The sequence below is a fragment of the Trichoplusia ni genome, chromosome 18 (genome assembly GCF_003590095.1).
Source record: "Trichoplusia ni isolate ovarian cell line Hi5 chromosome 18, tn1, whole genome shotgun sequence".
Lineage (NCBI taxonomy): Eukaryota > Metazoa > Arthropoda > Insecta > Lepidoptera > Noctuidae > Trichoplusia > Trichoplusia ni.
Window position 1 is genome coordinate 4287194 of NC_039495.1, and position 22383 is coordinate 4309576.

Here is a 22383-nt window from a genome sequence, read left to right on the forward strand (position 1 = left end):
CAAAAGAGAAAGACAATGGTAGACAAGATCTCCGGCGCGGTAGCCTAGCGTATCATAATAATATCATTAAATCATATATAGATTTCGGAGATACCCGTCTTATTTCGATATTGGCGGGCCCCTTAATATCGAAATCCACATTTTAAAGTATAATTATTACGTCACGGTGTTTAGTGCGCTGTCAAAGTTCCACAACTGCAATTTGAAGACTTATTGGCATGCCCCCAGTTCTAACTGAGAGCTATAGTTATGGTCCAATAAGAACTCCGTCTCTACCCATCACTGGGGCCCCTGCTGTTTCTTCGCGCAAGTAGTCAGTCTATTTTTATGGTTATCATGTCTCACGATACTCATTACACAAAAGTATACACATTTATCAGCGGCTATTACAGGCAGTTAAGATAATGTATATTACCGTTGTACACGGCATAGTGATATAATAAGACTACTGTAATCTTTATCTAAAAAACGTACTGGAAATATTGTAAGTAATTATTAAGTGTCAAAAATAAAACATGATAAAATTAACTACGTTGTTTTATTGTTGAAAACTGTACTAAATTATCCCAAATCGGTTTCAAGTCAAGTACCAAAATTGGAAAATTGTTTTATCAGACTTTATATTTAAAATGCCATCAAAAATCTTAACATGGGAACTATTCTATAATATTAGTATACACATATGTGACATTTAATGACAGTTACAAGTATTAGATCAAAGAAACCGCTGGATATGGCATACTCATCTGCGTACTTCAGTCTCTTATATACTATTAAAACGAGTCTTAACCGTATCGTTTTATTGCATAAGACTATCGGCTATCTTTGGTGGCTAAAGCCTATAATAAAAAAAAGCTCTGTCGTCAAGTCTGGCCCAATTTCGTTTCAGATCTTTTTTATCGGGCTGACATCACCTTTGCTTAGTCAGCGTATTAAAGATCCTCTTCTTATCATTAAGAAAAACGATTAATAATATTCTATTCGCGTCAGTTTAAATAGAAACCGCCTCGTCACTATTAAATAAGCTAATTTATAAAGTACATCAATCAGCATTGTTATTTATTACAAACGTTTGATGCAGGTGTACTAGATGACGCGAGAATATTAGGTATGGTTTAGGTTTTAATCATAAGAGTCGACCCGCTTCTTGACCCGAGGAGGTGGGTGTCCAAGAGGTATGCCTCATCAACCAAAAAACTATATGGATATGTTTCAGTTTTGAGGAACATCGATACATAACATCGATATATAACATACGACTGGCAGATACAATAGAGACGATTTTTGTAAGGCAATATCTTAAAAGCATTACGATGTTTGTCTCTATTTGTCCCATTTGACTAATATTTTTTTTATAATTATGAAGTGTTACCTTTCCATACATTTTTAAGTTTTACTATTCAATAAGCAATCAAATCATACCAAAGGTGTTAAACTGAGGGATACGTGTTACCTCAAGCCTTTATAGCTGGTATATTTGATCACTTATCTATAATTACGTAAGATTGACCACTGCTGCCAATATTATTTGATTATACATTTAAAAGTGTAGTGTAACAAGTACTGTTCTGTACAGATGTGCGACGTTGAAGATTATTATTTACTGCCGCTGACACATGTCAGAAGGCGACTAACTCCGAAAGAAAGGGAGGAAATGAAGTTTTTCTTCAATCTTCTATCTTTATCTCTCTCAAAAAAGTACCGTAGTTAAGACGTTATGCAGTGTAGACCAAAAGCATAGGCTATCTTTCTCCCTTTTCTAACCAAAAAATTACTGCAGATAATACACTTATGGCATGTCCATTAGTATATGACGATAGCTGCACTCATACTATAATAAAAAAAATTAGTCTTGCATATCTTACCTGGGGAACAATAACATTGTTCCAGTAGGGCAGGGTCCTCTCGATCGTGAGCTTCAAGCTCTCGAACATGGGGAATTCCTCGGGCTTCGGGTCGCCGGCGTAGCGGGGGTCGTTCATGATCGTGTCGTAGTAGGGGTGGTCCTTCTCCATTGGTGGAGGGGGACGTCGAAGCTGCGGCGCCAGATTTGTACCTACAAGACATTAAAGGTAAGAGAGACAATGGATAGTGTCAGGATTTTAAAATTTCAAACAGGAAAGATAAAAAACCAGGAAACAAAAATATTGTCCCTCTTGTCTGTGCCCAGTTTTCTACCATTAATTTGCGACACAAAACAAATGTTGTACTTTTTTTTAAGATGCATCTTCAAATTTATCTTCCATGTTTATCTAGGCTTGACTTTAGTTTTGGCGACGATTATTTTTTATCTTATTAATCTAAGATACCACTAACAAATGGTGAAACAAGTAAGTATTTGAAATTGTCAATTGTCAGTAAGGCAAGGTGATAAATTATAAAAACCTTCCTTATATGGGAGAATACTGTTCTAGCAGTGGGATCTCTATAGGGTGTTATGTTTATATTCATCACTTTTTATTTTATTTTACTTTCATACACAGTTAAATACCCAAGAAAAAATATATAGAAAAGTTTAAGGGTTTTATAAAAATGTAGCTAGCGGAGAAAACATGGTCATCTACCTCATCTGTAGTTCTAATAAAATAAAGGAGATTTCAATCTACTCACATAACTTATTTTCAATACTATCTAAGTATCAAAAAAATTGATAAGATGACTGTATATATACAAGTACAGTGCACAAAAAAGATAATTTATATTTTGATATGACATATGGTTTTGTCATCATATGTTACATATTGATTATTTTTAGCAGTACTAAAGAAGGCTAAATAGCAATTACTTTTTAAAATTCTATATATGTATAATAGCGAATATGAAGAAATTGTGTTATACCTGAGCTTCACCATACTTGGCAGCTGTCTCGGCCTTGTTCAGACCAGTGAGGCCACCATAATGTCTCTCATTCAAGCGCCAAGTCTTTTCAACAGGTAAATCGGTTTTACCAAGCTGTGCAAGAACTGTGTTCAGTGTTATTTGAGCGCGTTTCAAAACTGATGTGTGGGCGACGTCGAACTCGTAACCTTCGGCTTTTAAAGCCTTGCCTGCGGCCTCAGCTTCTTGCAAGCCTAAAAATAAGGTTTTATAAAGAATTAATATTAAGATCAGAAGATCAAAAAATTCTTTGAACAAGTTTGCATAGGTCTCACCTTTCTCGCTAAGGTTTGCATCGTACCATCCGCAGAAAAGGTTTTTCTGGTTCCATTCACTCTCACCATGACGAATCATCACAATTTTGTATTTCCCAGGCATTTTGTACGATTAAATATGTTATATTTCTCCTCTATGTGACCGGCGATGTAATCGAGCCGACAATTTTGTCCTTTTTATTGACTTGACATTAATAACCTGAATGACCTCTAGTTGGATTCAATATTAAGTTACGTTCCAGTAACTGTAGTTTATCATTCTTAGCTTATGCTGCAAATATGGAATTCTGGAGTATAATTTAACCCTATCACTATAAGAATATTTTTATTTGAACTTTTACTTCAATTGAATGTTTACATTATAATGATAAATTAAGTCCTAGGCCTGATTAGAAAAGAATGGTCTAACTTTAGAAATCGACTAAGAATCAAAAACAATTATTTTTGTCTATACCACACTGAAAGCAGTACGAAAACTTTTATCAGAAAAGTGTATGTTCGAAAAAAATATAGATAACCTTCACGATTCATTCGTATTTGTTTATTGTATTTGTAATATTTCTCTAACTGAGGAAAAATATTGTTTTGCTTAATTTTATGAATGTTTTATAGATATTTAGCGAGTTTCTGCCCCAGAGTATCTTATAAATCTGGGCTTTTTGTGAATGTTAAAGCCAAATAACTTTGAAATAATTAAAAAATGTCTCCAAGGAAAGAAGTAAAAAATTTGACACCAAAAAGAAAGATTGCAAGAAATACAAAACGGACTGTGGTTAAAGAAAAACGTAAATTAAACATGCCTGCTAACATCAAAGTTAGCATACCACTGAAAAGAGCCGGTAAGATTTATTATATTGTCACACGCGTAAAATTACACTGAGTAATCAAATGGATTCAAGTTTCAGTATACTAAGAACTAATCATTTTCTTGAGAGCTTTGGCAGCTTGATGCGGTTAGAGGATGGTGTATTAACATTCCTAAGTCGAATTGTCAATAATTATTACAAGTACTCAGTGTAAAACAATTTTTTTATTCATATGAAGTTTTCCCTCGTTACTGTACATTTTCAAGTGAGTAACAACTCTTTGAGAGTCTGAGAAAAAAAAAATATTACGCAGTTACAGGTTATTTCTAGCATATAATGTTGTGACCACAATAAAGTGTTCTTATTCTCCTAGCTTCTTCCAAATAAATGTGACCTGTGTAACTATACAATTCAAATAATACTATATTACCTCATTTTAGATTACTGTAATTTTTTTGTGCTTATTTTTTTTATATATTTCCAGGAGTTGTACCAATGCCACGGATACAGCGAAAAGTAGACAAAGAAACACAGTTGCTACTAGCAAATGAAGGTAATACATTTATAAGTAAATCTTACATCTCAATTATCATCATCATCTTACACTATAACACTTGTTGAATTGAGTGCTTTACGAAGCATCCCATACACTTATTTGGACTGGTATGGGTATGAATATTCCTGCAAATGTCTGGATAAGTCTGTGCTTAAGCTGCAAACATCTGTAAAATAAAAGAATAACCTTGCATGGCTAACTAAACTCCAATTTTTCTAAAGTTGATTTACTAATTATGACTGATAGGTTGAAAATTGTATAAGATTAGTTATAATCTTATCAAATTTGACAAAACCTTAATAACTATAAATGAACAAATTTTTGTGTTGATTCGTTGTTTCGGCGGCTTATCGCTTTAGGACATAACCAAATTAAAATATTTTGTTTTAGTTGCTAACTCACAGCTGGTTCCAAAAACGGGAAAAAAGAAACTGATATCAGATTTTTTTCAAAATCGTATTGTTATTGAAAATGCTAGTACAGGTGAGTTCAAAAAACTGCATTTTATTTGTGCTTCGTTTTTAAACATAACATACGGATGCAATTCTGATGAAGAGCATATTTAGACCTTACTTTAATGAATTTAAGTATGACTTGAAGTCATTTTATATTTTGAAGAATCCAATTTAATTCACCATAATTTATGTAAAGTATTGTATTTATGTATTGAAATAATATGTCAACTGATAACCCGGTTTTGTGGAGCACTTCATATTATAATTGTATATTTAACAAATAAATATAAATAACTAGCTAGCCTGAGTTAGGATAATTTCTTGTTGAGGCTGATCTAATTTTTTTCTTAGTTTCAGGTCCCAAAGCTAATAATCCAGTAGAAACTATGTCAAAATCGCAAACTGCAAAAAAACAGCTCCTGCAAAGAAAACTATTGCAAGTACACAGCCAACAAGGAGAATAGGTAATTACAATAAAAAAACATGTATTTCATCATCATCTTCAGCCCATATCTGTCCACTGCTGGACATAGGCCTCCCCCAATTGCAAGCTATCGAGATCTATCTTCAGCTGCTCACATTTATTTGCCTTTGCCAATGGGAAGCAACAATATACTTTTTCCCGTTTAAAATCAACATGGACCAAAACAAATTGATGCATCTACTAATATAGCCTTTACCTCTCTGTTTTAGTAACAAGAAAAAGATTAGCTGATTCAACAGCAGAAAACACTCCAAAGCACCTAAACTCGAGCCAGGCTAGACTTACAACATAAACCTAAAATAAAACAGAACCGAAGTCATTCCCGCCGACAATGACCTAGAGAAAGAATCTAATCCTACTATAGAACCACCCAAGAAAGAGACGGAAACCGTCTATTAAGCCTCCTCAGTAACTAAGGAGGCCCACCAAAGCAGATTCAACGGAAACCTGCAGTACCCAGAAAAAGAACAATTAAAGGTAAGCAAAAAATGTCGTGGAACGTGACAAGTCTCCATCAATACTTGACACCATCCGAAAACTTCCTCAAAAAGAAGCGGATAACATCCCGGGACCAGTAGACTCCCGGAAAACCTCAATTAGCAGTAACTCAAATTTTTCGTGACCAAAGATATATCTAGTTCAAGTAACACCACTTGCATCACAGTAGATCAAAACAGCTTCGTACGTTTTGACAATAAACTGCCCGTCATTAAATTGACTAACATCGATTTTGAACTAAACAAAAATAAACAAGGTAAGACTAATGTACCAGAAACAATAGTTGAAGATGACTCATCTGACGCGTCTTCCTCTTCAAGTAGTGACAGCAGCAGTAGCGCTGCCTCCACACACTGTGAAAGTGAGCTAAACCCTTCAAAACAGTTCAATGATTTGTTAGAAGTCAAATCCCTCTGCCTAAGTGTTTCGTCTGCACCTAGTACACACACTGCACCAAAAAATCAAAGCGAAGATACTAGATCAAGTTCATATTACAAACAGAATGCAGAAAATCTTCTGATAGCAGAGAAACACTATGATAAAGAAATGATAAATTGGATCTGCTCAGAAAATGAAGAAATAAGCGACGATCTCACTAAATTCAAAGATAAAATTTTCAATGGGCTAGATAGTGAATTCGAGATTATTTTGCTCTGCCAGAACCTAAAAAAAACTTTATTAAATCTTAGTTCAAGTGAAGAGGTTAATAAAACAGTTAGTAACTCGGTTCCCCGGTTAAACTCCGTTGAAGAAAATGTCACTGAACACTATGTAAATAATGATGAAAATCTTAACCCAGACAGTCCTACTGTAGAAACTAATAAAGAAGTCGATCCATTTGTGAAACCAAAGCCGGCTGTCTATAAGCCGTTAAGTAGTGAGGGATACGTTTCATACTCTAGTAATAAAGTAACGCGCACCGACAGTTCAGATGAGGATCCGCCTAACAACTATATGACGGATGATCATCATGACGACGATGATGCGCTGTCGCTTTACGCGGAGAGCATGAGCGGTTCGAGTCATGCAGAGTCAACACTTCCATCTGCCCGCCAGACCAGCCTTCCAGTATCCGGCAAATGGAAGAATACGTTCCTAAACCAATCAATGAAGAATCAATCTACACAGAAAAGCATTCATACTGTCCAACAAAAATCAGAGCTGGGCCCGAAACCAGTACTTCTAAAGCTACTGTTTGCGAAAAACAAAATGCTGATTCTACATCCATATTCAAACAGAGCAACAGTGTGTGTGACACAGAAAGTTCTCAGGACTTCACTGAAAATCCAGACATAGACACTAGAGTCACTCCTCCTGAAATAGTGCAGGAGCCGCGGCTAATGAACTCGTATTTCGAAATGGTACCTAAAACAAGAAGTGTTGTCTTTAACAACATATGTTTTTACAATTTATTGAACAATTGCAAGAAAGGTCGATATGGACTGTGTCGTTTTAGGCATATCGTGCCGACCCCTGAACAAGTTCAAGCTCAGCTTTTTGTCCTAGATGAAAGGATGCTCATGCAAGAATATTTACTTATCAGGAACTGGCCAGATATAAGACGCAAATTTGGCATGTGCTATGTCGAGGAGAGCGCTAAGCGAGGACTCACGAGGATGCTCGTGGAGATTGCTTACGATTTCATTGTGAAAGCTCGAAATGAGTTCGATATGGATATAGCTTTGAGAGTGAACACAATCGAAGCCACTTTGTTGCATTTGAATAGCGTCGACCTGAGCATCTGTGAAGATCTACTAAAACTGCCCATTCCGACCGACCAGGGCAGCAGGACGTTGTTGTGTGACGTGTTCATGGCGACCATGTCTATCACCCAAAACTTTTCTAGATTCAAATCTGTGTTTCTCAATCTCACTTATTTCATGGTCGATAACGACCGGACTCTGAACAAAGATGTGGTTGAGCACATCTTGGAGAGGATTAGTATTTTACCTTTCGAGGAGGCAATAGCTAGGGCTGTTATACAGATGATGAGGTTGACCAAAGCGGATATATTTGAGAACTCAGTGATTAGGTATTTTGAGAAGCAAATATCTGTGAATAAGGATGTGTTTGAAGAGTATTCGATGGTGAAGAATCAGTGTAAGTTCGCGTCGATGCTGGCGTCGTCCATGATGGCGGTGGGCGCCTCCCCACACGCGGCTGAGGGCGCGTCCGCCGCCGAGCCGCTGCGCCCCGCGCCCTCGCCCGACACCAACAACCTCGACATCATGGTGAGTTTCTCTAACTCTTCATCGGTAATATTAAAAAAAAAATCTCCTATCATAATTCTTATATTTTCGTTTGATTGTATTTGCTACTAGAAAAAACATAGATTTTAAATATTTAAGAACAAACATTCAAAATATTTTCTTATCAAAATAAGTTTCAATTAATATTTAAAACGTACTTTTGAGCAAAGTTAGATTAATATATAGAGAGAGAAAAGAGATTTTTAAAAGTTTATTAAATTTCCTTGACAGAACAAATCACGGGATGACCTTTCGCGGCCAATAATCACCAGGACAATAGGCATGAGCCCGCCAGTTGTTTTCAATCGACCGCAAAACGATACCAGTGCGACTAACACACAAAACAGTTCTGCGTCCTCTGAAAACGACGTAGCGGACAACCCCAACGTGGCGACATGGCGCAACAGGGCCATCTTCCCCCACATACGGGCCCAGTATTTCTCCCCCTCGAGACCCCCGCCTATAATACCCAGACCCCACGTAAGACCACCGCAGAGAAGAATGCCATTCATCAGTCGAAAGGTGGTGTACAGGAATCCTGGTGTATGTATACCTGATTTTGTATGAGACAAAGTAAACGGTAAAAGTATGCGGGCCCGGCCCTCAGAGGTTGATAGAGATGGTGTCGCTTATAATAATTATTATTGTAGAAGCAAAGGACCAAATCAATTTACTAATTTGTTTACTTAGTTAATTTGTACTTTAATTTTGATCTTGTGTTTATTTTCTTTATCTGTGGGCAGAATTCAGCGTATTCTATTTGTAGATTCAGCAACAAAAGTCGTTTAATACAATCCGAAAAGTTCCAGTTTAAAAAGTTCCAGCAATTTTCATTGATATTTCAGAATTGGTAGTTGTGTGTGTAGTTGTAAGTGTTTAGTATGCTGTAACTTTACGAGGGGTCAACCTTATTCCATTTAAATAGAAACTCTTTTTATTTTAAAATTCTAAGTTTACAAATTGAATATGCTAAAATTCTAAATCTTTACTTATACCAAAGAATCATAAACTACCCTCATTTTTATAAATTTAGTAATCCCAGTAAAGTTTGATAGTGTCATTATACGTACTTTTAATATTTAACACTAATGTATTTTTAATATTTTTCAGAGTTTCATGTTGCGGCCGCCTGCTCCCAAATATTGAAAATATTAAGTAAGTTCTTTAGTTAAGTGATTGTTGTACCTTCCTACATCTGTCTGATACAGGCAGATTTTTCAAGTGTGGGTAAATTCTCCATAAATGTTTGCCCAAAAATTGTTGGGGACAGCTTTCAGTATTATGCATTTTGGTTACAATAGTAAAGAAAAACAATTAACGCACACTTGCAAAGCTCATCCTGTATTATCATATAAAATAATATTATAAATAGCACTTTTTCCAATCAACACTTGCAGGTATACAGATTAGTATGTGGTTAATTATATCCTAAAAAAATCTAGTCTGTTTTGGTAACTAAAATTTAGCTAGGACTTGTACAATTGAAGACAATTTTCAATTGAGAGTCAGCAGCGGAAGCCTTTTAATACAATCCGATTTAAAAAGGAATTCCATATTTCAGTGTCACATGGATATTGTTTTTTTTTAATTACAAGTTGTCAAGCTTGTCTTGTTTCCCAATACCACAACTTTAACAGGTCACATTGAAATTGATCATGCACAGTTATTTTGAAAATCTGGTTGTGTTGATTGACTTCTGTTGCAGTCCGTACGAAATACATTTTATTAGTACGTAGCATTACCTCTTTATTAACCGACTTCAAAAAAAGGAGGAGGTTCTCAATTCGACTGTATTTTTTTTTTTTTTATGTTTGTTACCTCGTAACTTGCGATTGGGTGAACCGATTTTCATGATTCTTTTTTTATTTGAAAGCTTGTGCTTCCCGTGTGGTCCCATTATCACCATTTCAATATCTGATGATGGGATCTTGTAGAAATCGGGGGAACTCTTCAATAAATAACAGCAGATTAACCGCAATTGTTGCTATAGCATATCTAAGCATTGTTTACGCCATCACACAACATTTTATCACGCCTGTACTCACTACAAAGGTTATAAAAACTATTTCGAAAAAAAATAATGTTCAAGGTCACTTACAAAGATTTACAAAAAACGCAATACTGTAACTAAAATAAACATAATTAGATGTTTGTTCTGATGAGATATTCGGTTATTCAAAATGGCCTCCATAATTAACATCACTCTCAAATTGTAACAGACTGGGTGGAGGCTTTCGAACAAATATCACTGGGAATTCTGGGGGGCAGTTTCACGGGGGCAAAGAACTCATTTGGGCAGCGTGTTTAGTAGGCCTACTTATACTAAAAATCACTAACTTTCCACTAAAAAGTGAAAAATAAAATTAATTTTAGAAAAAAATAAAAACCGACTTCAAGACTACACTAACAATATATACAATTGAACTAAAAAGTAAAAAATAATATTTTAATTACAAGCCAAAGAACACTAAAGGAAAATCAACGAAATTATTGATACTTATGCATACTATTTACATTTTAAAATCAGTTATTTTTGGAGTCGGTGCCAGCCAAAACAAAAACAATATATTAATGACACAAAAAGAAATTACATAAATAATTGAAAAGAAGACAATAAAATAATTTATCTATTAATAACACAAAAAAGAAACATAAACTAATACATACAAACATAAAACACAACCATCAGCGTCTTCTGCCCTCACGCGTCTGCCCGCATTTGGCACCGACCTCAAAAATAACTGATTTTAAAATGTAAATAGTATGCAAAAGTATCAATAATTTCGTTGATTTTCCTTTAGTGTTCTTTGGCTTGTAATTAAAATATTATTTTTTACTTTTTAGTTCAATTGTATATATTGTTAGTGTAGTCTTGAAGTCGGTTTTTATTTTTTTCTAAAATTAATTTTATTATATATAAGTGTATATAATTGCCATATAAAATAACGTGTATTTTTTCCTAGTAACACCCGCGTAGAATAATCAACGTTTTGAAACGTGAAACAGACTTCAGTCATATTTGAAACATCGCTTTTTTGCATGGATATCATTTGACTTCACGAATAGTAGAGTAGTTGAGGTCACGACGCCAAACCCACTGAGCGCGACGTGTCGCGAGTTCGATCCCCGCGTAGGACACACATTTGTGTGATCCAATTATGCTTTTCCCGAGTCTGAGTGCCTTTGCGCTTTCGACTTGAATGTTAGTAAAACCCCTGCTACTGAGGATTAAATTCCTTAAAGCGGGAGTCGTTTTTTAAACCGAAAAGAATAATGGATTCCCCAAAACCATATAAGACCACATGGTAGCCCAGGCGTTGATGGCGCGATGAGTCCTACATGAAGGACTGGAGAACTCTTGCGGAATTATAGTAATAATTATAATTTAATCTAAGGCATCAAAAAAATCGAAGGCTCCACTGCATATACATATTTCACCAAACTGTATCGTTTTATAGCTATCTCTCACATTAATAATTTATATCTGTTGCCGCAATAACAACAATTCATAAAATAAAAAAATCCTCAGTGTCGCGAGCCCGACAGCGCGTCATTTATTGTCATTTTTTTTCAATTCGGTTGCTTTCATGTACAAAAGCTGTGTTTTGGAGTATGACCGAGTTCTGTTTAATCATGTTGTATATTATTAGTTTAATTCCTTACGGTCGTAGATCTTCCTTGTAGTTATACACTATCAAATTCAAGTTTCTTCCTGTTAGTTAAATAGAGTTAAAAACCTCTTTAGATTACTTAACAGATGCATGCACAAAAACATTTGCACAGTCTCTTCCATTCTTGTTGTTAAAACGTTGTTAATAAGAAATATAGTGGTAGATAGGGGGTTCTATGGATCCGTATACTCTCCGTCTCCCTAATATATGACCACGAAAATTAGTCCTTTGATCGAATTACCTACAAAACAAACACATATTCAACACCTCACCCTCAATTATGTAAATAGGTACCAATTAAAGCGTACCTGATTGGCGTTGTTTTTTTTTTTTCAAACGACAACAGTTGTTAAGAGGGTGCGGCAGGCTAACTATCAGTTACATGTCTATACCTGTCTCGAGAGATGTATAAATATTAAAAAAATGTCTCAAATATATGTTGTAGTTTTTTTGTTAGAAAGATACAGAGATTTGTTTGGCTTTAGAAAAGTTATTCGTAATATTGTTAAACATGTTTTTTTTTGTTACTGTTTAAGAAAGTTTTAGTGTGAAGTTATAGAAAGTGTTAAAATTGCTGAAATGAGAAACAAATTAGTGTTTTGATGGAGTTTGGAATCTCTGTGAAAGTACGGCTTAATGGCCTCTCTTAGTAATCAATGATTTGAATATTCTTTTTAAGTTTGCTGATTATTGTTTTAATTAAAAAAACTGTAGATCAAACAAAAGTTAATTATAAAAAAGGTAACAATTAGTTAATTGTTACCTTGGTAATTTTAAATGTAAAATTATTTGCTTATATTTTTCAAGTTTTTTTCACCCAACTGTTGTTATATATATACAGGGTTATATATATTTTTTACAATGTTGTGATGACATTTGCCCTTTATGTGCCTGACGAAAGAAAAGTACCTAATTAGTTAAAACAGATTGTTATTTGTTTGACAGCCAAAATCAAGATGTGCCTTTGTTTCTTGGTATAATCAACAATGTAATAGCAAAATGTTAATCCTATTTTTATATTCCTATCATAGTCAATAATCATTGCTCTCGTGTAATTTTACAGAAGACTTGAAATTGAATGAAGGTTAAATTCATATGTAGTGTCAGAGCGTAACTCTAATTAGTTTATATAGAAAAACATTATAGCTTATTTCAAGTTATTTCCTTTGATACCAGATTTAAAGCTCTCGCGATCGGCGAGTCGAGCCTTATGCGAACCTTGCGTTGCGAACTGCAAGCCTTGCGCTTGTAACTCACTTCGCGATTCCTCTCGCCGCCGATCCCGAGAATATGATACAGAAAGAAAAGTTAATAATTACGAGAAAATCCACATTATCAGTAGATTTACTCCTATATTAACGCTTTTATGAATTTAACTAGATTGAACTAAGTTTAGTTCTCAGTGCAGTAACCGGTTAAACTTTAAGCTAACATATATTTTTTGTAAGCTAAGGAAACGCTAAAAAGTTTTTGAACTTGAAATTGGCAAAAATATTTGTGTATTTTACACTTGATGTGTAAATATTTAGTTAGTAGATCTAGACATCGCTGTGATCGTCTTAATTACTTTAAGACCCGTATTCTTAGACTTGACTAACGAGATTTATTTTAATGTTAAGGATCTTTTGTTTGTAAAGTATCTGTTAATAATGCTTCAAAGGCATGTAAGTACAGATTTCTAAGATGTTATTTTCTAACTTGTAAAAATAAAAATATTTTTTGAAAAATGCACCTTTTTTCGTTCCACACACATTTTGCTAATGCAGCGGTTCCTCATTAATACTAATTAAATAAAGTCTGGATGTACTGGGCGATGGTATCAAATAAAATGCTAATTCGTAGAAAACCAAATATAATAGGACGATACTGTAGAACATAGCTAATGCATTACATATAAATCATGAAAATACAATCTAAATAATACGTAAGTACTATTATAATATTAAAAATAGATACATTTGAGCCTCGGACAGAGAAATAAAAGGTAAAAATACAAACTACAAGACAATCAGTCTTCAAAAGTACAGTCAACGCCACCTCCCTTAAATTTCGTACCCTACATTACAAAAAGTTGCCAATTTCCTACAATCAGATGCCATACTTATGAGGCGGACTGTAACCGGTAAATAAAACCTGAAAAGTCACACAATCTTAACCTACGTGTAAATTAGCCGACTACAATATTGTCACAGCGAAGCGTATAGTGTAAAAATTATATATTAAGTACGTGATACGTTTTTAACGATAGTGGTGTAGCAAAACAAATATTATTTCCCTTAATCCTGCCTAAGAGGCGAGATAAAAGGTATTTGTCGCACCGTTTTCTAACATCCTTCACATTCGATTGGGTATTATCAGATTTTTTCTTATTTATTATCAGCCGTAAGGCATTACAATACTGTAATTATTGGTCACCAACAGAAACTTGCATTACATCATCTATTGTGAAAGTTTTTCATTTCAATCATTGTAATGATAGAAATTATTTTAAATGTTCAACATTTCACAATCTATAACTACTATCCGCCCTTGTAAAGACAAATCATAAAATGCAATTTTTCCCCTTGATGCTGAAGTACAAACACACCATCAGCAACGAAAATTAATGAAAACAATCAGATTTACAAAACTGGCGCAAACATTTCACAAGTAGGCTTTTAAACATATTATAGCATTTCTACTTTAATAAGGTGATGTAGTTCGCTAATTGCGATAACCATTTATTCATTTAAATGCACATTGATTTTGTAAGTCTGATTGTTCATCAAATTACTATCCATGTTACATATTGTGGCAACTATCAAAATATTTCTTTAATATCTTTAAAGTAATGTAAAGAACATTGATAGTATCAAACTTTTTACCAACTTTTTTACAACTATCGGCTTGGGATCGTATTATTTTGCTACACCATACATCTGAATACATTACTTATACAATTTGTACTCAAAGCTATATTTTGGCGTTAATAATACTGAATACGATATAAATACTTGTCTTAATACAATTGGAAATAAGTATACCATATATTGATAATAAATAGGTCTCCTTAGAGAAATTGAACAGGATATGACTTATTCCAGCCAATAAAAAGTTGTAAACAATACAGGCAGTGTTTTCAAAATCAGTACAATTAATATTGAAATACTCATAGGTAAAATTCTTGTTCTTTGGTTACTGTCTATGTTTTGTTAGCTCAAAGTAAATATTTAATGTACTAATGTTGAAAATTATACATGGAAGTAACAAGCCAATCGCGATGTATTACAAAAATAAGAGATTACTATAGAATAGCACCAATTGCATACAAAATATCGACGATATAACCAACGAGAGACTGTTAACCGCCAATTTACAGAATTTGGTATGCATTTATCCCTGGGAAAACCTTATAGAAAATCAGCCTTCAGTAGGAAGCTGTGAAATTCCTATGTTATGGCATCTCTATTAAACAAAACGTTATTTATAACAAAATGTTTTCCAGTTATAAGCTTTTTAAATTTATTTTTTAACCATTTGGACATGTTAAATCTGATTTCCATTTCATTCAATTTTTTTATCAGGCTGTTTAAAATAGAAAGAGGCCAATGATAGCGTAAGTTAGTAACATTTGGACGCCGTGTCGATGTCTGCTGTATAGTTAACATTTTACGGCTGAGCATAAGTGGCTTTCCAAATTAGCGAACATGACACAGGTCAAATGGATTTCCTACTTCGAAATCTGCGGTTAACAGTCTCAAGTGTTTTAAAAGCTAGTCTTATAGTAAGCGGTGGGATACATTTTTTGTGCGCACAGTTAATATTGTAAAGCATCAATGGAAAAGTGCCCGCGGTCTCTTCTTAGCGAGGATATGCCACGAGTGAGTGACGCCCTTGCGGCGCTTCGGTGACAGGCTGCAATTAAAAGTGGAAGGACTTCTCTTAGTGATCCGAAATTAGAAGGTTTGCAGTCAGCTAAGTGGGGTAAAATTGGTAAAATAAATTCTGTGGATGACTGAAGTATAATATGTTTAGAAACAGTAATCAGAGAGGATGATTATTTTCATAACATTTCTTACTGCTTATCTATGTTACTTTACTAGAGAGCCTTTTTGTGTCTTTATCATTAAGTCTTCAGACTGTAATTTTCAACAGAGAAAAATCAATAATTTGTATATTGTATACTTACCCATGATCTGGTGTGTCGGGCATGTATGGTGACATTCTAAAGTCTCTGCTATGCGGTGTCTCTATTCCAAACGGACTATACAGCTTTGTTGGGCTCCTGCCCAAAAGCTGAAAATATTAAGGCATTGTTTAGTAAGTTTTTATAAGTTACTGTTTTTTTTTTTTGACTCATTAATAGTAAGCTAATATTTTTTCTTAACCAGCTTCTTTACACTCTGTTATGGAGTAATATTACTATTTACTATTTTATTTTTCATTCATTTAGTCGATTATAATATTATTTCTTACCTGCTTCTTTTTCATAACTGGTGTGGTAGGTGCCCGACAAGGAGAGCCAGCCTCAGCTAGCCGGTGACGACGCCTGCCTCCCAGTCTGAAATGCTGTAGAAAAACATTTTAAGTACAATATTTGAATTTGTAGATTGCTTTCACTAATATATTTGGTTCTACAACCCAAAATCAAAGTGGCAAATCATTTTAATTGAACTTACAATGTGAATTTGTATCTTTAAATTGAAAAATGTATATTATTTCAGTTACTCCTTGACCTTTCACATCCTGTGGGGTGAGCACTCAACTGTAGCTTTAATTAAAGCTTAACTATGTGGTCTAACAACTAAAAACAACCATGGTTGGCTGACTCATGACTTCTTTGGATTTAAACATATACTATCATAATTACTATGCAGGAATTAGGCAGTGAAATTAATAGTTTTGAACCACAATTAAACAATGAGTCGACAATAAATGACTAGTTACGGTTGCCATGGATGTCCAGACATTGAATTGATTTTTTCAGGCAATGAAAGTTTTGTCGGTTCACATGTGAATAACGATTTAAAGAATAACTATTTTTCTTTTCATTGTTATATATAATAGAGCCAGTAGTGAGTTATAAGAAAGATAAATCGAATGTTACGATACCTGTGACAGATTTCCGAAAGTATTCCTTACGCTCCGAAAAGTTCTTGATATCTTGTCTGCACCCGACTGCAATGCGCGTCGGGAGTTAGCAAACGAATTATTCTTAAATAAGTTCTTGCTGTAACACCCGTCCACATTTCTCAAGCTATCCTTAGCCGGCGAATCGATAATAGAATCCTTCACAAAAGGATCCTTCATATTGAACAATTCCTTAGACGCACTATCAGTATAAATACCCTAATAAACGGCTGATACTTTTCTTTTGCTTAAAAAATGTAGAAATATTACTTTTCTATACACATTTTTAATAATATTGAAGTAAAAATCAATCTTGCGGTGTACGACAGAAGAACCGTTGCTGGCTTTTGTTGATTTTTTTAACGGAAACTAGAATTTTCTTTTCGAACGTAAATTGGCCACTTGTCTTTTAGCATGGCGTTTGATGTCAAAACTACTTTTTTATTTTGTATTTCTAGAATGACATAATTAGTGTAGAATGAGCATAGTTTTAGTATTTTTATTAAATTATTTTATCATATAATAGAGAATCATTAAAAAAATTAGCTGTATCATCTAGTCAGTACTAACTAGAGTCAGTTTTACATCATGAGTTCTATGAACAGCAGGGAATAGCAGGGGTTATTGTTCTCTTGTTTTATTTAAAACACGAATTAACTCTATATGTCTGTACCTTTCAACACGATTACGGATTTTTTAGAAAATAAAGTAGGTCATAAAACAAATATATTTATGTAAATGTAAACATGTACACCTTTTAATATATGTAGCATAAGTTTGTAATTATATTCCTGCCCGACTATGATTTAATTATTGTATGCCTAAATAGGCTGATTGTAGTACTGGATTATTATTATTTAACACCTGTAACCTACTCAATCAACACAATAAAGATACTTTGACTTTGACTTTGATAAGATTAATACCTATAGAGAACTACCAAATATCCATAATGAAAAATACTTTACGTCTTATTGCATCACTTCTCTATCAAACTACACTAAGTAGTGTTTTTGATTGGTTTATAAAATATTTTATTTAGCTGACCCACCAAAAGTTCTTTTGCCTAATAAATATTTCTAGTCGTACGTATTTTTTAATGCCACATTATAAAAAAAATCGTTTAAAAATTAACTGAGCAACCTTTTTCACCTTAGGGTATGAAATAGATGTTTTTCTATTCTCAGACCTACCCAATATGTATACAAAATTTTATAAGAATCCGTCGAACCGTTTCGGAGGAGTACGGTAACTAACATCGTGACACGGGAATCCTAAATATTAGAATCTAATATATAAAATCCTCCGAAACGGCTTTACCGATTTTTACCAAATTTTATATGCTATTCAGTAGGTCTGAGAATAAGCTACTATCTATTTTTCATACCCCTATATTATATAGGCTGCTCCTTTTAGAATATGAAAGTACTTTGCCTACGCTGTTTTTGACTGCTTTATCGTGAAATGTTAGTATTTTTTTTTATACAGTCGCTTCGTAGTTATTTGGTTAACTACAGAAAAATCAGGAGTTTACGCCACGAGGAACAAATAAAAACCATATAATATCTAAGTAGTTTACTTCTAAGGGTACTAAGTATAAACATAATATAAATTATCCACGCTGATGCATATAATAATCAATGACTGTGGAGAACGCCGCAAACCCGGCAGCGCCAAACATACCCGCCCGTAAACCGCCTGGAAAAGAATATTATTCATCTGTAACATGACAACAATAAAACAATACTATAAAACGTTTTCGTATCATTCTACTATTATTATCATCATTTGCATTAACCAAAAAAAAAATTATAATAGAGGTATTATTTTATGTGATACACAAAGAGAATTAAGGCAAGAGAATATTCAGGATCAAAGAAAATAACTGTAAAGCCATCCATAAGTCATTTGAGACGCGAGGAAACGTCATTTCATAACATCGCGCAAAATTGATACTAGACGCGCAAAATTTTGCTATCAAGAAAAACTTCTAAAATCTTGCAGATTTATTGAATACATCAATTGATGACTATGACTGAATTACTGAACATGACATGTATTACAGTATTTTAGATTTCTTTCAAGAACAATGTTGTTAACGACTTCTATAATTTGTTTCATTTAGGATTAATGGATGACCTTTGACAAGCAGAGTGGGTATATTATAATTAAATAAAGTTGAAAACTTTTCAAATACACACCTCTTAACCCTATTAACCCACCCGTGACCCCACCCGCATATGTCCCATTTTTCCAATCAGTTTTTCCTCTAGCCGACTCTATACAGCACTCGATACCAGAGAACACAGCACCCAAGATAGCAAAATTCTTTGCATAACTTAACATTGAAGTTTTCATTTCTCTTAGGATCTCTCTGGCTGTTTGAGTTTGCTGTGCTGTCGGGTCTGTTACATTTGGCATTAGGGATGATGTGAATAAACCCACAGCAGCCCCTAGGCCATAGCCTGAAAATTAAAAAAAAAATGTGATATATTTTTTAAGAGAATATTCTGTCAGTGGATCACAAATTTAATTCTGAAACAAACTTTAATTCAGTAAATAAGTAGATTCAATTAATATTAATTATTTATACTGCCTTGAGAGTTAATTTTTGTTAAGAAATTTACTTATAATATTTTCTTATCTTCAAGTTAATATGCTATGCACGATTTTAGATCAAATACATTACTGATACATGAATTGTTCAATTAAAAGTACAATGGTAGTATCGACACAGTTTACACATATAAATAAGCCATAAACTCACCAACGACACAACTAGTTATTGATTTAAAAGGACAGCTCTCGATTGCGGCTTCAATCATTTTCTCTTCATTTGTCTTTATTATAACAGGCCCCAGGATTCGCGGTATAATAATATTTTCGCGAAATCTTTCATTATTCCCAACAAGGTATTTAGCGAGCGAATCGTAATCATTATTCTCCATGAAGTCAGTTAAATGGGGGTCGGCGGCCGGCCTCGGTAGTAAGTCCGTCATTGTGAACTGTTGATAACACTAGAATACTTAAATAAGTTTGTAATGTAACATGTATCAATCCTTATAAAATAAACGCAGGTCGCCAATCGATAAAGAACTTCATAACCTAGATTGTTCAGCTGATCTGCTATTGATATTTTGTATCTGACAGTGACATTCAACGATAGCATGTTTACAAAACCACTTACAAAACGATTCATTTCTTAAAAATATATTTAAAAGTAACCACTTAAATATTTGTTATTTTAAATAATCAATATCAGCATCATTTATTTTTCATTGCATTACTGCTATAATATGAAAAATCATTACCACATGCAAGAAATTTGAGGAAATACTGTAAGATAGCTTCGTAAACGATTCCAAACAAGAAGCGATATTTTTGTGAACAAAATAGTGTCTTTGCCTGAAACCTCGATATAAATATTAGAAAATGTCCGATTCTTCCGAAGACGAAGATCTTTCACGTTTTAGGGAGGTAATAGATACATCTTTCACAAAGTTAATAAATGAATCACGAGGCGAACCTGCACAACACAAACATGAAACAAGTAAGTTTCACGTATAAACTCCAAACTATTGTCGTTATAGCCAAGAGTCTCGCAATAAATAACGTAGAGACTTAAATCCCGACGTATTTTGCGTATTAAAATAATAATTTCGACACATTTCGATTCTATTCCACTGTTAATTTTTGATAATTATAACCTCTCGCGTGAACCTTACAGGGCCGCATTTAGAAGTCAATAAAAATAAAGTTAAAACCATAACGAAGATTTTTGTATAAATACTTTTTCAAAATTATTTATTCTGATCTCCTTAAATATAAAATTAAAATCTTTATAATAATGTAATAAGGATTCATATAAATAATTTACAATATTTTTCAACTATATTTTAGTTAAAGAAAAACCAAAATCGGAACGATACTTAGAGGAATCGTCTCATTACAACGATGTCAAGGTACCAGAAGAAATGCAAAGGAGAATTGGCTTAAAAATCTCAGCAATATTAAATAAAAATATTGAATTTGTGGATGTGAAGAATGAAATAAAGTAAGAACACTTGTTAACACTGTTGTTGTAAAAATGTCAATGCCAAGGTTATAAGATGGGGATATATGTTAAATATATCCCAGCCCATAATCATGGGTACACCCAAACAATATTTTACCAGAGTCAAATCTATTTGAAAGCTTATCACTACTGTTGCATTTGTCCATGACTGGCTATATACCCAAGATTGTTGTTTCAGGAAACGCAAAATAAAAGGTGGTGTTAAACTATTCAAGGCTTCCGAAGGCTTTCTATCGTGTGAAGAAGTGAAGGATACATACACGGAGAGTCATAATGTAAAATCAAAAAATCTTAAAAAGAAACGGAGACAAGTTGATTTGGAAGATCAAGAAATAAATGAAGATGGTAAAGCGCTGCTCAATTACGATTATATATAATTTAATTATATATAGAGGGTATTTAAAGAGGTGCTAGCTCTTTAAGTTATAAAATATTCATGAAAGAGTGATGCGTCTGATTGCTTCTTAAGACCATGTAGTGTTTTGTAATTTATTTATTTACACTTCTTAACATGAACAATGTACATGTAATAGTGGACTTAATTCTTGAGGCATGCTCTACCATTCAAACAAAGGATCTGTAGTATTGTGTTTCTTTCAAAACTGCAACAGCTATTACTGGGGTTTCTAAGCAATGGGAGGTAGATTTGGTATTAATTCAATTTTTCTTAAATTATTCCTTCCTATTTGCTATCAACTAGCCTCAGTTATGGTGACCATGCATCTTATTTCACCACCTCGTATTGTTCAACAACACAACAAGAGTCTGCCGGTCATTGGTCTTTAAACCGAGACAATAGACGACACAAGCATCGCTCGATTTCTGCAATATCATTCAAGCCCATTGCTTCACAAACAGGGTCGGATTTATATTAAAAAGCCCATTAAACCCATCTAATAATCATTGAAACCACTATAGTCTTAATATTTTTTTTGCAGATAAAGTAAAAGCAGTAGCAGTCAGTGGAGAATATGTTATGTCAAAAGAAGAAACAAAGATTTGGAAATCAAGAAGAAAAGAGAAGCTTTTCAAATATAAACCACAGAAAAACAGTAAGGTGTTGATAGCTGTAGAATAGATAGGAAACTTGTTATGTTTGATGATTAATCAATACTTTACGGAATTATCTGGCTATCTGGCTGAATTATTTCACAAGGCCTGAGGAAAAAAAATGTTCTTACTATAACTGTCATGTTCAGATTTTATTGATGGGTCATTGATGAGGCAGTTAAAAAATGTTGTTAATTTTTATGCCAAGAGCCGATATATCAAATGTAGCCCTGAAATTCAGTCATATTTTATGAGGTTGCTTATGAAATAAAAATAAA

At 33.7% G+C, this 22383-nt stretch overlaps 5 protein-coding genes and 1 pseudogene across 9 annotated transcripts; 3 read left to right on the plus strand and 3 right to left on the minus strand.

Annotated features, from left to right (window-relative positions):
• Positions 1-1811: 1811 nt before the first annotated feature.
• Positions 1812-3354, minus strand: LOC113502854 (annotated as a pseudogene).
• A 339-nt stretch (positions 3355-3693) lies between these two features.
• LOC113502855 lies at positions 3694-5709 on the plus strand. 2 transcript variants are annotated; one of them, XM_026884584.1, is made up of 5 exons: positions 3694-3991; positions 4443-4511; positions 4905-4997; positions 5321-5433; positions 5663-5709. In XM_026884584.1, exons 1-4 carry the CDS (start codon positions 3853-3855, stop codon positions 5431-5433), a joined length of 414 nt encoding a protein of 137 aa, XP_026740385.1. In that variant the 5' UTR covers positions 3694-3852; the 3' UTR covers positions 5663-5709. The 2 variants fall into 2 exon arrangements, with proteins under 2 accessions (XP_026740385.1, XP_026740386.1); XM_026884585.1 differs by having other exon boundaries at positions 5327-5433.
• Positions 5710-6971: 1262 nt separating this feature from the next.
• LOC113502984 lies at positions 6972-9974 on the plus strand. The gene is made up of 3 exons (XM_026884765.1): positions 6972-8182; positions 8432-8743; positions 9311-9974. Exons 1-3 carry the CDS (start codon positions 7031-7033, stop codon positions 9344-9346), a joined length of 1500 nt encoding a protein of 499 aa, XP_026740566.1. The 5' UTR covers positions 6972-7030; the 3' UTR covers positions 9347-9974.
• Positions 9975-12192: 2218 nt separating this feature from the next.
• On the minus strand, positions 12193-17353 carry LOC113502920. Its single transcript, XM_026884674.1, has 4 exons — positions 16963-17353; positions 16327-16419; positions 16040-16146; positions 12193-15765 (listed from the first exon to the last, which is right to left on the minus strand). Exons 1-4 carry the CDS (start codon positions 17158-17160, stop codon positions 15684-15686), a joined length of 480 nt encoding a protein of 159 aa, XP_026740475.1. The 5' UTR covers positions 17161-17353; the 3' UTR covers positions 12193-15683.
• A 1187-nt stretch (positions 17354-18540) lies between these two features.
• Positions 18541-20725, minus strand: LOC113502820 (mitochondrial import inner membrane translocase subunit Tim22-like). Of its 4 annotated transcripts, none has more exons than XM_026884535.1 (4): positions 20507-20725; positions 19748-19985; positions 19182-19445; positions 18541-18678 (listed from the first exon to the last, which is right to left on the minus strand). In XM_026884535.1, the coding sequence occupies exons 2-4, from the start codon at positions 19977-19979 to the stop codon at positions 18593-18595; spliced, it is 582 nt and encodes a 193-aa protein (XP_026740336.1). In that variant the 5' UTR covers positions 19980-19985; positions 20507-20725; the 3' UTR covers positions 18541-18592. The 4 variants fall into 4 exon arrangements, with proteins under 4 accessions (XP_026740336.1, XP_026740333.1, XP_026740334.1 ...); XM_026884532.1 differs by having other exon boundaries at positions 19748-19997; XM_026884533.1 differs by lacking the exon at positions 20507-20725 and adding an exon at positions 20292-20378.
• On the plus strand, positions 20392-22379 carry LOC113502821. Its single transcript, XM_026884537.1, has 4 exons — positions 20392-20530; positions 20881-21034; positions 21234-21400; positions 21994-22379. Exons 1-4 carry the CDS (start codon positions 20413-20415, stop codon positions 22131-22133), a joined length of 579 nt encoding a protein of 192 aa, XP_026740338.1. The 5' UTR covers positions 20392-20412; the 3' UTR covers positions 22134-22379.
• The last annotated feature ends 4 nt before the right edge of the window (positions 22380-22383 follow it).

Bases quoted from the DNA above. Each gene is read 5' to 3' on its own strand.
- LOC113502855 (XM_026884584.1), top strand. From the start codon at position 3,853: ATGTCTCCAAGGAAAGAAGTAAAAAATTTGACACCAAAAAGAAAGATT. The intron at 4,512-4,904 runs GTAATACATTTA...ATTTTGTTTTAG, and splicing joins GTTGCTACTAGCAAATGAAG to TTGCTAACTCACAGCTGGTT. The intron at 4,998-5,320 runs GTGAGTTCAAAA...TTTTTTTCTTAG, and splicing joins TATTGAAAATGCTAGTACAG to TTTCAGGTCCCAAAGCTAAT.
- LOC113502984 (XM_026884765.1), top strand. From the start codon at position 7,031: ATGGAAGAATACGTTCCTAAACCAATCAATGAAGAATCAATCTACACA. The intron at 8,183-8,431 runs GTGAGTTTCTCT...TTTCCTTGACAG, and splicing joins CCAACAACCTCGACATCATG to AACAAATCACGGGATGACCT. The intron at 8,744-9,310 runs GTATGTATACCT...AATATTTTTCAG, and splicing joins TGGTGTACAGGAATCCTGGT to AGTTTCATGTTGCGGCCGCC.
- LOC113502821 (XM_026884537.1), top strand. From the start codon at position 20,413: ATGTCCGATTCTTCCGAAGACGAAGATCTTTCACGTTTTAGGGAGGTA. The intron at 20,531-20,880 runs GTAAGTTTCACG...ACTATATTTTAG, and splicing joins ACAACACAAACATGAAACAA to TTAAAGAAAAACCAAAATCG. The intron at 21,401-21,993 runs GTAAAGCGCTGC...TTTTTTTTGCAG, and splicing joins TCAAGAAATAAATGAAGATG to ATAAAGTAAAAGCAGTAGCA.
- LOC113502820 (XM_026884535.1), bottom strand. From the start codon at position 19,979: ATGACGGACTTACTACCGAGGCCGGCCGCCGACCCCCATTTAACTGAC. The intron at 19,446-19,747 runs GTGAGTTTATGG...TTTAATTTTCAG, and splicing joins AATAACTAGTTGTGTCGTTG to GCTATGGCCTAGGGGCTGCT. The intron at 18,679-19,181 runs GTGTGTATTTGA...ATTCTTTTCCAG, and splicing joins TGGGTTAATAGGGTTAAGAG to GCGGTTTACGGGCGGGTATG.
- LOC113502920 (XM_026884674.1), bottom strand. From the start codon at position 17,160: ATGAAGGATCCTTTTGTGAAGGATTCTATTATCGATTCGCCGGCTAAG. The intron at 16,420-16,962 runs GTATCGTAACAT...GTTTTTCTACAG, and splicing joins CTTTCGGAAATCTGTCACAG to CATTTCAGACTGGGAGGCAG. The intron at 15,766-16,039 runs GTAAGTATACAA...TTTTAATTGCAG, and splicing joins CCCGACACACCAGATCATGG to CCTGTCACCGAAGCGCCGCA.